At 39.2% G+C, this 16,697-nt stretch overlaps 1 protein-coding gene across 2 annotated transcripts; it reads left to right on the top strand.

The window, feature by feature from the left end:
* The first annotated feature begins 4,170 nt into the window (after positions 1-4,170).
* Positions 4,171-16,418, top strand: LOC145631715 (uncharacterized). 2 transcript variants are annotated; one of them, XM_081683873.1, is made up of 7 exons: positions 4,171-4,537; positions 11,598-11,688; positions 13,149-13,264; positions 14,303-14,362; positions 14,444-14,509; positions 15,738-15,937; positions 16,018-16,418. In XM_081683873.1, the coding sequence occupies exons 1-6, from the start codon at positions 4,481-4,483 to the stop codon at positions 15,927-15,929; spliced, it is 582 nt and encodes a 193-aa protein (XP_081539999.1). In that variant the 5' UTR covers positions 4,171-4,480; the 3' UTR covers positions 15,930-15,937; positions 16,018-16,418. The 2 variants fall into 2 exon arrangements, with proteins under 2 accessions (XP_081539999.1, XP_081539998.1); XM_081683872.1 differs by having other exon boundaries at positions 16,015-16,418.
* Positions 16,419-16,697: the final 279 nt, after the last annotated feature.

Below are 16,697 nucleotides of genomic sequence, written 5' to 3'. Positions count from 1 at the left end.
TGCATTTTTGTGGGTTCATTCAAGTGTAAGTTTGTGTTTGTGCATTTGTGGTTTTTTTAATTTTTTTTTAATTTTTATTTTTTTTGTGTGATTTGATGTTTTCTTACATTCATTTTATAACTTTAAATGATCAAAATATAGTATTAAATGAGTAGAAAATATCCTTAAAATGCATGTTGAACCCGAAAAATATAAGATGGAAGACTCTACTGCATCAACTTTGAAAGGTTTTAACCTTGTGACTTTGAAGTCACTAGGTGAATTCCCTACCAACTTCTTCAAACTTTGCTTGGTCTCTCTTATATGTACATGAAAGAGAAAAAATAGTGATAGGGACCACAACCTACCTGTAAGATGAGTTAAATTTACCATAAAATTTTTTAAAGTTAGAGAAGGTATTGCGTTAGGCTGGACTGACAAAATGCGGATTTTTGATATCCTCAATTGGCGGAATGGTATTCTATATTGGCTGGATGACATTATCTATTGGCTAGATGATATCCTTTATTGGCGGGATTATATTTCTACTGGCTAGATGATATCTTCTATTGGTCGGGTGATATCCTTTATTGGCTTGATGAGCCATGATATCCTACAGCCAATATAGGATACTATCCAACCAATAAAAGATATTATAGACACAATCATAAATGCAATAGAGGATATCATCCAGTCATGATATCATATAGCCAATAGAGAATACCATCCGACCAATAGATAATATCATTTAACTTAATTATAGATGATATCAGCCAAGAAATAAATGATATCATTTATACAATTAACCATGTCATATCCAGTGGCGGACCTAGAAATTTGACAATGGGGGGACAATTTCGATAATTCAACTAACATCAAGCTATTTAAAAAAAAACGGGTACACAATACAAGTAATTTGGGTTTGGTTGGGAAATAGGAATAAGGGAGTAATCGAGTGGTATGGTTGAAATAAAACACCCAAAAAAAGAGAAATGATGTTACAAGGGGGATTCGAATGCCATATTATCTTGTGATGCTAATTTCTTAGCAAACATTTGCCGAAGATGCTCGTTGCAGTCTGTGACTCGTGGCCGTGTGGGTGGTGGTTCGTGCCTCATGGTTGGGAAATAGGAATAAGGTAGTAGTCGAGTGGTTTGGTTAAAATAAAGGAATTCTTTATTTTTACCACCTCTAAAAAACAACTTAATTGCTTTTACCACCTCTATTAAAAAAAAAAAAGTTTTATTTTATCACCACATAAAAAAAGCAAAAAATAAATAAAAAAAATAAAATCACCCCAAAAAACCAAACTCAAGTAATTAATTCACACGTTACAAGATAGATTCGAACCCTGGTCTAGGAAAACCTGAAACTAGGCCCCTTACATATTGTTTCAAGCCCACTACCAACTTAGCTAAGGCAGACTTCTTGATAATCCTTACACTCAATTTTATATAGGAAAATTTGTCAGAAACAACCTTTTAAAGTGTTCACTTTATTTAAAACAACCTTTTAAATTTTTTTTTGCAATTTCAGACCACATTATAAATTTTTTTTATCAAAGACAACCAAATGTTACTTTTCGGCGTTGACTCTATTTTTCCCGATGTTGACCACGAGTGTGCGAGTCATGTGACCTCCTATATTGCATAATACACCCCTTTTCCCCTCCAATTAACTCCTATTAAAACCCCTGCTTCTCTTTCATCCCTCTTTTTGTACGAGTGAATTGGAGGGAAAATTGGTGTATTAAGCAATATACGAGGTCATATGCGTTGCACACTAATGGTCAACATCGGGAAAAATAAAGTCAACGCCGGAAAGTAGCATTTGGTTGTCTTTGATAAAAAAATTTTATAATGTGGTCTGAAGTTGCAAAAAAAAATTTAAAAGGTTGTTTTTAGTAAAGTGGACACTTTAAAAGGTTGTTTTTGACAAATTTTCCTTTTATATAACTATTTTTCCAGTTTTATTTTTTTTCCTAAATTTTTTTTTTCCTCTATTTTTTTTTTTTTTCGAAAGTGGGGGGACAATGGTCCCCCCTTGTTCCTTCATGGGTCCGCCCATGGTCATATCCAATTAATCATATCACAATTTGCATTTTTACCTCCATGAAAAGATATCAACTACAAGTTGCTTCCAATTATTAACTACATGTTGATTCCAATTACAAGTTGTTTTCAATTACCACCATAATTACACACTAGACTCTCCTTTTTCTCCCTCATCTACTTCACCATCAAATTCTCTCACTTTCTCTCTCCTCCATTGTAGTTCAGAGGAGACCGAAGTCGAGGTCGAGGTCGTGATCGAGATCGCCCCAAGATTGCTAGTAATTCTCCAATTTTCGCCCAATTAATAGCTTCGATTACAATTACAATCACAATAACTATAATAATTGTTATTATGATTATAATTCTCCGTCGAATAATCATGGTGGTGGTAGTAATTTTAGAGGATTAGGTAATGGAGTAGAGTAGAAAGGAGGAGAACAGAGTAGAAAGGAAGAGAAGAAGGAGTGAGCTATTGCAGTACTTTCTCTTGCCATACAAACAATTGGGTGCGACTTGTCGCAACCAATAGTTTGAGTTAAAGTTATCTTTAATATTAAAAAAGTTACCATATTTTTTAGGAAAATTTTCAAATTACCACCCAAAAATATAACCATTTTCGAACTAACCACCCGTTTAATTTTTTATTTTAAATTACCACCCCATAAATTAAATAAATGCTCAGATTACCACCCGTTTCAAAAATCTGGTGGATTTTCGGTCTGTGAGCCCGACCTAACGCTTATTTTGACCCTTTAGACGGATTTTTTCCCCGATTTTTATCTTTAAAAGCGTTTTTCTAACTTCAATTCACAATTTTCTCTTTAAAATTTAATAGAATTTGGTGAAGGAAATGTGAATTAAAGTTTAGAGAGCATTTTTAAACTAGAAATCGGGGAAAAAATCAGTCAAAAGGATTAAAAATAAGTGTTAGGTGGGGCCTACAGACGAAAACTCCATTGGATTTTTGAAATGGGCGGTAATCTGAGCATTTATTTAATTTAAGGGGTGGTAATTTAAAATAAAAAATTAAACGGGTGGTTAGTTCGAAAATGATTATATTTTTGGGTGGTAATTTAAAAATTAACCTATTTTTTAATGTAAATTTTACCCTTTAAAAAACACTAAATTAATCACATCAGCCTTTATAACATGTATCCATTTAAAATTAGGCCCTGTTCTCTTTACCTTAATTTTGCTGAATTGAAATTATTTTTGCTGAATTGAAATTATTTTTGCTGAATTGAAATTATTTTTACTGAACTTAAATTAATTTTACTGAAATGAAATTATTTTTGCTGAGCTAAAATTATTTTTACTGATTTTCTATTATAATTCTTCTTTAAGAAAAATGAATTTTACTGAACTAAACTGAAATTAATTTTATTGAAGTGAACTTATTTTTACTGAACTGAAATTATTTTTATTTAATATTTTTTTTTAAGGTGAATAGTACAGGGCCTTACTCATTAAAATACAATATTTTTTAAGGAAATTAAAGGGATTAATTTATGTACTCCATATAAAAATAGGTTAATTTTTAAATTACCACCCATAAATATAACCATTTTCGATCTAACCACCTGTTTAATTTTTTATTTTAAATTACCACCCCTTAAATTAAATAAATGCTCAGATTACCACCCATTTCAAAAAATCGGTGGATTTTCCGTCAATATGCCCCACCTAACACTTATTTTGACCCTTTTGATTGCTTTTTTCCATGATTTTTCTCTTTAAAATCACTCTCTATACTTTAATTCACATTTCCTTCACCAAATTCTACCAAATTTCAAAGAGAAAAATGTGAATTGAAGTTAGGAGAGCGTTGTTAAAGAGAAAAATCGGGGGGAAAATCAGTTAAAAAGGTCAAGATAAGCGTTAGGTGGGGCCCACAGATAAAAAATCCACCGAATTTTTCAAATGGGTGGTAATTTGAGCATTTATTTAATTTAAGAGGTGGTAATTTAAAATAAAAAATTAAATGGGTGGTTAGTTCGAAAATGGTTACATTTTTTGGTGGTAATTTAAAATTTTTCCATAAAAATATTGGATTACGTAAATTTTTGGTGCCTTGACCAAGAACAAAGATTGTTGGTGCCAATTTTTATTTATTATTTATTTATTTTTTTTTAAAAAAAGACTGAGTCCGACGAACAAAGTTGAAGAAAACAAACGCTACCCATTTTAATTTTCGATCCTTTTTTATAATCTCTCTCCTCCTCTCTCAATTGATCAACCACGAATCCAAATTATACCCAAAATTATATAGCTACTACAAAAGAAATTAATCCAAGTCATTAAAGTTGATCATTTCTTCTTCTTTTTTTTTTTTTTTTTTTTTTTTTTTTTTTTTCCGACCCCATTTTAAATTTTCTTTTTTTCTACAATTTTCTGCAATTTCTAGAGAGATCGGTGTTGTTGGTGATAGTAGTGAGAGTTCTTGACAAATGGGTCAAGCTTTTCGCAAGCTGTTTGATACTTTCTTTGGTAACACCGAAATGAGGGTTAGTCTTTTTATTTTGATTTTGTTGATTAATTTCACGATTTCATTTGATTGTTGATTATTTTTTGATTGTTTTGTATATGGGTTTTTAAAAATTTAATTATGGTTAATCATTTATATTTCCTTGGATTATCTTTAGTTTTTTCGTAATTATTGATTGTTAGGTTACATTAACAGAATTACACCTAAATTGATGATTCTCCTGTGTATTGATTAATTACTTTAATAGGGTGTTTATTGATCCTGTTTCTTATTATGGGTTTGTTTAATTATTTATTGTTGTTTTAAAGTTGTAAATCTTGGAATGCATTGTTGAAATTGTTAATTTGTGTGGTATGTTACTCGGGCTAGGATACTTGTATCGGACTCGGGTATGTGTGATGAGTCTAAGTGTCTAACTCGGCTATTTGTATAAATTTTCCTTGGTTTTTGCCCAAAATGAAGTGTGGAGGATCTGACATGGGTAGTCGAGGTGAATTGAAGAGTACGAGTGACATAGAGGTGAAGGGAAAGTAAAACAAGCTAGATTAGCTTCATTTGCGGCCTGTATAGTTTTCTTGTATGTTACTAAAAAATTCAATCTATTGGGTTTGCGAGTAGTATGAGTATTGGAGGCTTGGAGCATAGGGGATTAGGGGGCAGTCCACCGGTTGAGGAAGTGGGGATGGGGTGAAAGAGCTAGATTAGTTAGCCTCTCCTCAGTTTAATATTGAATTTCGACTGTGATATGCTCTTATAATGGATTCATATTATAAAAAGTAAACATTATGAAAGTTATCTTTAATGCAAATACAACAATATTTTCATGTTGTCAATCAGCGTGATTGAAGATAAATTGGCTGTCGAAATTAGATATTGTAAAATCTTTAATGAAATATTGCATTTGATTGAGGGAGTTATTGCTAGTGATGCTGGTCTGTCAGGTCTGATGATGTGGGTGGTACTGAGGGACTATATAGCATCACGCTTCTTTGGTAGATAATGAAGTCAGGGAAATTCTCTACTACTGATTTAGACTGTGTGTAACGCTCTACTTATACTTTGCTGTATTAATGGAACTTGTAAGCAATAAAGATAATATCTTTTAGGGAAAAAGGCAGCTATTTCATTGAATAAAGATTGAATCTTGCAAACAAGGTGGCTTGAGGCCACGACTCTCTACTAGCACCTTTAGGGCACAATGCTCTACACTCTAAAGTTTACCAATTACCAGCTGCCTAGCACACTCCCACTCCCCTTTTACTTATATGTACACAATCAGCCAAAAAAGAAAGAGGACAAAAAGTTGCAGCTGTCATTCTTAGAGAAGTTCTGCCAGCAACCATTAGCTTGATTGATTTGGTGGCTCCTCTGTTGGGCCTTGCAGCTGCTGCCCTTTCTTCCTTCTGCGCTCATAGATGATCCAATCCTTGTTGTGCTTGCTACCCACGGCATTCGTTGCATCTTCCCCCCCTACAAGAGTCACCTTGTCCTCAAGGTGAAAGGATGGAAATCTCTCTTGTATGATGGTAGCCACTTCCCAAGTTGCCTCAATTAAGGGCAGTCCTTGCCACTTAATTAAGACCTCCAAGATGTTTGGGTTGGTCTTATCAGGCCTTAGATCCAGCACCCTCTCAGGTTCTGCTCTGAGTTCCAGCTCTTCAGTCAGTTGGGTGGGTATCGTGGGGTTTGCTGTTTGGTCTCCTACTGCGCGCTTAAGCTGAGAGACATGGAACACGGGGTGGATCTTGCAAGTTGCTGGCAGTTCCAGCTTGTAAGCCACTTGACCAATGCGTTGGAGCACCTTGAAAGGACCATAGAAACGAGGAGCTAGCTTCTCATATGGCCTCCTTGCTAATGATTTTTGTCGGTAAGGTTGCAATTTCAGGTAGACAAAGTCCCCTACCTGAAATTCCTCCTCTCTCCTTCGCAAATCCGCATTGTGCTTCATTCTTTGTTGTGCTCGAACCAAATTCATGTGCAAGTCATCCAAAACCCAATCTCTCTCCTGCAGCCACTCCTCCAGCCTATCCACCGGCGTTTGTCCCTTCCCAACCTTGATTAGTCTAGGCGGATCCCTCCCATACACTACTCGAAAGGGTGTAAACCCAGTAGAAGCATGATAGGCTGTGTTGTAGGCATATTCCGCCCAATGCAGCCACTTACTCCACGACTTAGGCTTACCATTGATGAAGCAACGTAGGTATGTTTCCAAGGTTTTGTTGACAACCTCGGTTTGGCCATCGGTTTGAGGATGATATGCGGTACTTCTCTTGAGGTCCGTTCCTTGCAACCTAAACAACTCTTTCCAAAACACACTCATGAAAATTCGATCCCTATCCGACACAATTGAGTTAGGCATCCCATGTAGCCTAACAACTTCCTTAGTGAACGCCTCCGCGATGGTTAAGGCACTATATGGATGCTTCAACCCCATGAAGTGCGCATACTTGGACAACCTATCAACTACCACTAACACCGAGTCTATCCCCTTAGAATTGGGCAGCCCTTCTACAAAGTCCATTGAGATATCCTCCCAAATATTCTCGGGAATAGGTAAGGGTTGTAACAATCCCGCCGGTTGCAATTGAGAGTGTTTGGCTTGTTGGCAAGTAGCACATTGCTTGACATACATTCCCACATCTTTACGCATCCCAAACCAATACCATTCGGCAGCCAATCTTAGGTAAGTCTTTGTTTCACCTTGATGTCCCCCCACCGGACTATCGTGGTATTCGATCAAAAGCTTAGAAATTAATGGTGACTCTCTCGGAATTACCACTCTTCCCCTATAGAGTAGCTTATCTTCTTCGAGTGTGAACCCATCACGAGCCCCCTACCCTGCTGCCAAGTCTCCCATGATTTTGCCGAGGTCTTTATCAGCTCTCACCTCCTTCACTAGCCCTTCCCAATCAATCCTTGAAACTGAAACCAAGGCTGCCAGCTCTCCAACACTCCCACCTTTGCGGGACAGACCATCCGCCACTCTATTACTCGCACCCGGCTTGAATTGGATCTCGAAATCGAAGCCCAACAATTTCCGGACCCATTTTTGGTACTCTCCATTCACTTCCCTTTGCTCCATCACATATTTTAAACTCTGTTGGTCAGTTCTCACCACAAAGTGGCGCCCAAGTAAATAATGTCGCCACTTAACCACGGCCAAGCAAATCGCCATCAATTCCTTCTCATATATAGCCTTTGCTTGCGACCTCGGGCCTAGTAACTTGCTAAAGAAAGCTATTGGCCTCGATTCTTGCATTAAGACAGCCCCCAACCCATAACCCGATGCATCTGCTTCAATTACAAATTTCTTGCTGAAATTTGGCATCACCAAAACAGGGGCTGAAGTCATCGCTCCCTTCAGCCGTTCAAAGGCGGCCGTAGCCTCCGATGACCACCCAAAATTGTCTTTACGCAGCTGCTCCGTTAGCGGTCTTGCAATTTGAGCGTATCCCTTAATAAACTTCCGGTAATAGCCGGTCAATCCAAGAAATCCGCGCAACTCCTTCAAATTTTGTGGAATTGGCCAATCCACCATAGCCTTCACTTTATCCGAATCCACTGCCACCCCTTCTTGCGACACCACATGCCCCAAATACGCCACCCTAGACTGACCAAACTCGCATTTCTTGAAATTAGCCACCAAGCAATGTTCTTGTAATTTGGACAGCACTACACTCATGTGTTCCAAGTGACTCTCTCTATCGGGGCTATAGATGAGTATGTCATCGAAGAACACTAGCACAAACTTTCTCAAGAACGGTCGGAACACCTCGTTCATGAGGGCTTGGAAGGTGGCCGGTGCGTTCGTGAGGCCAAAAGGCATGACCAAAAATTCATAATGGCCTTCGTGAGTACGAAAGGCTGTCTTGTGCGTATCCTCTTCTCGTACCAAAATCTGATGATAACCCGACTTAAGGTCGAGTTTAGAGAATATTGCTGCCCCATGGAGTTCGTCGAGTAATTCGTCGATGATTGGGATAGGATATTTATCAGGAATTGTTTCCCGATTCAAGGCCCGATAGTCCACGCAGAACCTCCAAGACCCGTCCTTCTTCTTGACCAACAAAACCGGGCTAGAAAATGGGCTGACCGACGGCTTGATGATACCCGCCTCAAGCATCTCCTTAATCAATCTCTCAATTTCATCTTTCTGGAACTGGGGGTATCGGTATGGCCTTACGCTTACCGGATTGCTCCCCTCCCTCAACACAATGGCATGTTCGTGCCCCCGTTTCGGTGGTAGTCCCTTTGGTGGTGAAAAAACCCCTTGAAACTGTTCTAGAATGCTTGCTAACCACCCTGGCACGGCGGTTTCTACTTCTGCCTTTTTTCTCACCGCCTCCACGCGGTTAATTTCCAGCCATAACCCTCCCCCTTCGTGGCGCAATGTGCGGAGCATTGCCTTGAGAGTGATCTTGGTGCGCTCCAAAGCAGGATTGCCCCTCAATGTGACCTTCACGTCACCCACTCGAAAGCTCATGAGGTGTGTCTTCCAATTGTGAACCACGGGTCCTAGTTTCTCCGGCCACTCGATCCCTAAGATCAAGTCGGCGTTGCCGAGTCGGAGTGGAAGGAAGTTATCCACTATCACAAACCCCTCCTTAAGAACGACCCTCACCCCTTTACACCTGCCCCTTCCTACAATAATGTCGCCGTTTTCCAGAGAAACGCTGAACTCACCGTCGCCCTCCACCGGCACCCCTGCTTCTACCACCAAGTCTTCGGAGATAAAATTATGGGTTGCCCCCGGGTCGACCAATATTACTACCGAGGTTGGTCCCACCCTTCCTTCGAGTTTCATAGTCCGCGGCGTAGAAAGCCCCACCACGGAGCAAAGAGACGCCCCTGGTGCTATCTCGTCTTCGCTGGAGTCGGCTTCCGGCGTTTTTGAAGGTTCAGCGCCTTCATCGCCTCCACCGCCGAGCAACAAGATGCTCATCTCTCTATTCTTACACCTATGGCCGACACTCCAGCGCTCATCACAGCGAAAGCACAACCCTTTCGCTTTTCTTTCTTGGTGCTCAGCGTCAGTCAGCCGCCGCGGCTCGTTAGATCTGGCTGAGACGGCGCTGGTGGTCTTCGGAAAGTTTACCGAGGCTTGGGATTCAGATGGGGCTCTGGGCCATCCTTTGAATGAAGAGGCCTGCTGTGTTGGAGTTCCGTATGCACTAATGAGGCCCGATCCAGTTGCGGATTTGGATCCAGACACCCCAGATCCACTTGCGATTGGTTTACCCGACCAGAGATAGTTGGGTGCCTTCTTATGCCCGCCTACCCGATTCCTCTCTTCAACCCGACCCGCAATTTCCATGGCCTGTTCTAGGTTAAAGGGATTCATTAACCTAACATCAGCCTTAATTTCATCCTTGAGCCCATTTATAAAATGGCCCAACATAATAGTCTCAGGTATATCTTCCAACGGAGCTGAGAGTTCAATAAATCGCTTACGATACTCTAACACGGTGGTTTCTTGGCTTGCAGCTAACCACTGCTCATGGAGACTTCCGGCATGAGTCGGTCGGAATTGTCGCAAAACCCTCGCTTTCAAGCTCTCCCAGTTCGGAATGGGTCGCCTTCGATTTTCCCATTGAAACCACCTCAGAGCATCACCCTCTAAGGCGGAGACGGCGGCTTGCAACTTCTGTTCCTCCGTGAGGTTGTAGTGTTGGAAGTACTTCTCCCCCTTAAGTATCCATCCGTCGGGGTCTACACCTTCAAAGAGCGGCATGTCTAGCTTCCTTGGCTTCCACCGGTTGTCGCTGCCGCCGTGCGTCTCATTCCAGTTGCGCATCATGAAGTTGCCACCCTGCCCTTGTTCATGATTTCTTTGATTCACCAAGGTTCGCAGCTCCTCGAAGAACTGAGCTTGAGTGGTGGTATTCACCGTCATCTGAGCTTCTTGCTGTTGCCGGAACAGCTCGAATCGATTATCGAGTCGTTGAACAGCCTCCTCCATCGACTTCTTGAGAACCTCCTCCTGAGTCTTCATTGCCGTCTCCACGGTCTCCAGTTGGGTTCGGACCCCCGCCATTTGCTCTTCCAGAGCTTCGCATCTCTGAGTTGCAGAAGTCACAATTTTTTTTTTTTTTTTTTTTTTTAATTTTTTTTTTTTTTTTTTTTTTTTTTTTTTTTTAATAGGCTGAACCCGGAAGGGCGGTGGTTGCCGGTGCCGGAGGTCGCAGGACCGCCTGCTGTGATACCACTTGTAACGCTCTACTTATACTTTGCTGTATTAATGGAACTTCTTGTAAGCAATAAAGATAATATCTTTTAGGGAAAAAAGGCAGCTATTTCATTGAATAAAGATTGAATCTTGCAAACAAGGTGGCTTGAGGCCACGACTCTCTACTAGCACCTTTAGGGCACAATGCTCTACACTCTAAAGTTTACCAATTACCAGCTGCCTAGCACACTCCCACTCCCCTTTTACTTATATGTACACAATCAGCCAAAAAAGAAAGAGGACAAAAAGTTGCAGCTGTCATTCTTAGAGAAGTTCTGCCAGCAACCATTAGCTTGATTGATTTGGTGGCTCCTCTGTTGGGCCTTGCAGCTGCTGCCCTTTCTTCCTTCTGCGCTCATAGATGATCCAATCCTTGTTGTGCTTGCTACCCACGGCATTCGTTGCACTGTGGTCGTTGTTGAAGAAGTATATATGTGGGAAGCTTTTTTCATGCGGAAGTTATTGGCACTAGACAATTAGTATTCAGTATAAGAGTAGTGGTAAATTCCTGCAGCCATTGCCAAATGTTGTTTGGATGGAAGCATATTAGGCAGTTTTTTTTATTGGATCATCTGTCACCTAGGTGAGTTTAAGTGTTTAACTCGTCATATATTGAGGCATGGGCGAGCTCTTAACTGAAAAGGGCCTCTGGGTACTTTGGCGTGGTTTGTATGTTTAATAATGTAGCAATTATTGCATTTTTTGGCTGTTCATCGAACTGTTCTCTGTTTTATGTTTTCAATCTTTTTGCACCTATCTGCATTTGTTTCCGTCTTTAATAATTAAAATGTAATTGATGCTTGAGTTTTGATCACATTATCTGACAATGTATTTTCTGTTCGAGTTGGATCAGGTTGTGATGCTTGGTCTTGATGCAGCTGGCAAAACAACCATACTGTACAAACTGCACATTGGTGAAGTTCTATCTACTGTTCCAACAATAGGTACATCTCATTAACATTTAGTTTGTTTCTGTTATTCTGTACCTTGAAATATTACTCTGCTGTGGAATAATGTGGGAATGGCTGCGGTTGACCTGCCACTGACCATAGACCTAACATAGTAGGCTGATTAGGACTTTTTTGCTTCCTTCCATCCCCATGAACCCTCTTTTTGCTTTTGTTTCTCTATCTTGCTTGGCTCTTCAATACTCACTATCTAAGAATAAGATGAAGTAGTTTTGCAGTATGCTGGTACCAGTTTTCTTTTGATAGTTGTGAATTACAAGTGGCTTTTTTTTTTTGGTACAAACAAACCATAAGGAAATACATATTACAAATGGGGTTGGGGGATTTGAACTTGCGACCTATTGTACACGAGCCCTCAGTCTTAACCACTAAGCCATGAAATTATGGGTTGTAGTTTTTATTTAAAGATAGTGTAAAACATTAAATAAGTTATGTCTCCAAACTTGCAGGTTCAATTGCAATAATTTTTCTGTATGGCTTAAAGAAAGTATAATTTTGTTTGGTTTGGTAGGTCTCCATCTCACATACTTGAAATAGTAGTATTGATTTATCGTAAAGGACTTTTCATTCCTAAGTTAAAAGTCTTTTCAATCAAACCTTCGTATTTTTGAATCATATTGTTGAAATTTAATCTCTAAGAAACTATAGAATAGATTTTTTGAACATTAAGCTAGCTGCATGAAACTGAAATGCCCTATTTTATTTTATTTGTTGAGAGATGAGGTATATTTGCAGACTGGTAAGGTATTTTCACAATGTTGTGAGACTTGCAACTGAGGGAGATTGGAAGAGACAACAAAGCAACTACTATATAAACTAGTAAAATGTGCTGTCCTATCTCTGCTTATTTTAGGCTGATTATATCTTGGAAGAGTTGGAACACATAATTGGATAAGTAACTTTAATCCCTTGAAGACAATCTTGGTTGTAGAAAACTATAGCATTATTATTAAGAGGTACAATGCTAGAATTTTGGCTTCAGAGCTTTTTAGGCTTAGAGGGGCTTGCTAGTTGATAGATGATGAGTGAGAGTTAGGATTAAGGGTTGCAGCGATCTAGTTGGATTTTGAGGTCAGAAAATCTGCTTTGTTGGAGGGTTTAAATATGTTGGGTCTGGGAAGCCCATCGGCTTATACGGATTAATCATTTTGGTTCATGTAGCCGACCCCACTTATGGGATTTAAGGCTTTGATTGATTGATTGGAAGCCCATTGGCCATCAGATCTGTCTAAACTCTACACTCTAGAGGATCACAAGCTACAACCATGGTGGCATGATTTCCCGACTGTGTAATTAGTTTAGCACCCTAATGCCCGTTATTTATGCAACTATCCTAGAGACCTGTATTATCCTTACATCTTGGTTATAATTTGCTAGGCTGAAGTTCATAAGGTGTAATCTGAAACTTCAAACTGATATGTTTTTCCCCTCTGTAGGTTTCAATGTTGAAAAAGTCCAGTACAAGAATGTAATGTTCACTGTGTGGGATGTTGGAGGTCAAGAAAAGCTGAGACCGCTTTGGAGGCATTACTTCAACAATACAGATGGGCTGGTATTAGTTCAAATTTTTTTTCTTCATAATATTGTAGGCATTTTTTTTACTTCATCCGTTTCAATAAAAATTGCAACACTTTACTTTAGCACGCTTTTTTTAAGGAAAGATGAGAGATGGGGTAAAATAATGTATCTACCCATATACCCAACTACCCATGATCCCACGTCATTCATGTCTAGCAACCCCAACTCCAACTCCACCCCTCTGCTCAGCCACCCTAACCAGTGACAAACTGACAACAACCCCATCCACCGTCACACAACACCAGATTAACTACCATACCACCCTACTTCCACAATAACCCCAAATTATTACCTTTAAGTCTCCGCCGCCACGACCACCTCCCTAAGAGCCTCACCCAACCATACCAGTATACCACAACCATACAATTTAAAAAAAAGATGAATGAGGAAATACTACTTTTATCTCTGGCATAGGTTTTTAAGGGTCAAATTTGAGAGCTAAAATTTCAAATCATGAGTTGGTTGTTGAATATGACTATTTAACCCCCTTCGATGACACGATATTTATTAACGAGTTTAATCCCTTAAAATCGAAATTTGCCAACTGTTGATGTGAAAGTAGATGGAGCCATGGAAGTTGTGGTGGTGCCATGGTGGCTGCTACTTGGTTCGAGGAAGATAGGGAGTGGTGGTTGGTGAGGGTTGTGTGGACTTGAAGGTGATGGTAAGGATGGAACATGGAAATGAGAGGTTGCCAGGTTGGTGGTGTGGTGGGGAGGGCAGCTGTTCAATATTTGGTAATTAAGGGCATATTTGGGATTTGGATTGGTGAAACTTACTATATAAAGAAAGTGTTGCAATTATTGTGAAACTTCTCAAAACAGAAAGTTTTGCATTTTTTTTTTTTTGAAATGGAGGAAGTATATATTTTTGAAGTTACTTACATAGCTTTTATTATTGTTCGAAAAAAAAACATAGCTTTTATTTTAGTTTTCATTTGTTTATTGTCGTGTATTGTGATGTTATGGCCTTATGGCACTTTGGCCTAAATTTATCCATTCTATGGTTGCAGATCTATGTAGTTGATTCCTTGGACCGAGAACGAATTGGAAAAGCAAAGCTAGAGTTTCAGGTGATCGTATGTTTAAATGGGAAGAGTTCCATTGTTTGGTACCATCGATTTCTTGAACTGACCTCCTTGTTCTTCTTTCAGACTATCATCAATGATCCATTCATGCTTAACAGTGTTATTCTGGTGTTTGCAAATAAGCAAGATATGGTACGAGCTTACTACCTCTGAAATATTCTGTATAGATTAACACAGCAACAGAAATGATAACCCAGCATAGGTTTCACCTAATAATCTAATGTTTGGACAATTTTCACCAGATTGGACACACACACACACACACACACTCTCTCTCTCTCTCTCTCTCACACACACACACACACACACACACACACACACACACACAGGTATCACCTGTATCCTGACCCTATAAGGCACAAAGAGACCATTCAGTCTAAGCAAGTGCAATAGGCTTTTAAAGAGTGTAATATTACCAAGCAGTCTTGCTAGCTTCAGTTTGATAAACACATCATGTTGAACTTATTTTTCTTTTGCAATTAGTCTATGGCAAAGGGTTTGTTTAAGGTGTGACAAAACCTGCTGTGTCAAATCTAAGCACAGGGTTACTATAGGATAGTTTTGTTATTTTAATTTCCCCTTCAATTTAGGGGTTAAGTGAAGGATTAGTTCTAGTGGGGCTGAATTGAGCTTAATTGCTCAAGTAGGTGGAGGTGATAAGGTAGTTAAATCAATGACATGGAGAAAATATGATTCTTGCTTTTGTATGTGATGCCTCTTCCCCTTTTTTTGGTGGTATGGGGGTTTTTGTTCTATTATTATTATTTTATTTTGGAATTTTGTTTCTGGTAGTTAGAATTTGTTGAAGGATCTTAAATGATAGTTTGACTGGCTGGTGAGAGGTGACTATGGCTGTGGAGGACTGTAGGATTAAACTAGTGAAGGAATTATATTTGGGAAGTTCATTATCAATATCTGAACATCAAACACAAATAGGCTGTTGACCTTGATACTCTACTACCATTTTCATAAGTCATGTATTCCAATCATGAGATCTGACCAGATCTTTTGGCGTACATTAGACTGATGCGGCCTTTTCTTTAGAATGTTTTGGACCCTTTAGGCCATGGGATCATATTTACACTCCATTTATCTCTGTCAAATTTCTTTCGCCTTCAAGGCAATATGCAGGATTTTGAATCAGATACCCTTTCGTGAAATTGCTTGCTGTTGTCATTTGCGATTTTGAATAAGATCTGACTATAAGTATTTGTCCATGTGATAAGCAGTGATTAAAGCTGTTCTACAGAAAAGATTTTTATACTATTATATGACATGTTTTTGGGTTGTAGCTGAATTTTTTTTGTAGATCTGTATCTTACAGCTTTATAGCTAACAAAGAAGTGTCTTCTGTTTACAGAGAGGAGCAATGACACCGATGGAAGTTTGTGAAGGGTTGGGTCTTTTTGATCTCAAAAATAGGAAATGGCATATTCAGGGGACTTGTGCTCTAAAGGGAGATGGTCTATATGAGGGTTTAGATTGGTTATCTAACACCCTCAAGGAGGTAAGAGCTGCAGGATACTCTTCTCTGGGGGCATCATCCATCTGATTGACCAGGTATATTCTTTAATTTCTGACGCCTTTTTAGAATCAAGATGTCTTCATATTGCTTATGTTGTATTTCACACTTCCAGCAGGTGGACTCAAGGCAATATCTTTTGAAGGAAGTAGCGAGAGAACTTACCATTTACTAATAGCAAGTGTAGGTAATTCTCGGGTTTTGTGGTGAAAACTAATGATGCTTTGGGCATTTGCTTTTGGCATTGCCTTGCCTTCAAATCTCCTGACAACTTCAGATGTATATTGACATGACATGTTCACTGTATGGCTGTACCTCGCTGGGGATCTGTCAACATTCATAGAAAGTGTGTTTTCAACTGAGGTTGATAAGCATCAATTTCTCTCACTGTGAGTTTGTTTCAGGGCTATCCTGAAATGGATGCAGATCTGTTTGTAAAAATTCATGGCAGTGTGATTGTACCATTCTCGAATTGCAACATATTAGCCATTACAGTTGAGCAAATTTTTTGATTGTGTCCACGCTCATGAAATATCTAATTGTGTTAAACCATGCATCCCATTGAATTACCCCATTATACTTTATACGGTATCATTGTTCAGCAGCTGTTAATAGAACCCTGAGAGGCTAAGACACCCGAAGAAATCTAACTACATTATAATTTTGTTAGACTCTTGAGCTGTGTATGTCACCTAGTTTCTGAAATTGAAATTATCCTCTTCGAATAATTGAACTTTGCACTACATTTGTGAGATTTCTATTAGAAGCACTACGATAGTTTGCTACTTTTGTTTAAGT

Source organism: Chenopodium album, chromosome 5, assembly GCF_948465745.1.
Source record: "Chenopodium album chromosome 5, dcCheAlbu1.1, whole genome shotgun sequence".
In the NCBI taxonomy this organism is placed as follows: Eukaryota; Viridiplantae; Streptophyta; class Magnoliopsida; order Caryophyllales; family Amaranthaceae; genus Chenopodium; species Chenopodium album.
Note: the sequence above shows the minus strand (reverse complement) of the source record. Positions and strands in the feature narration are given on the sequence as shown.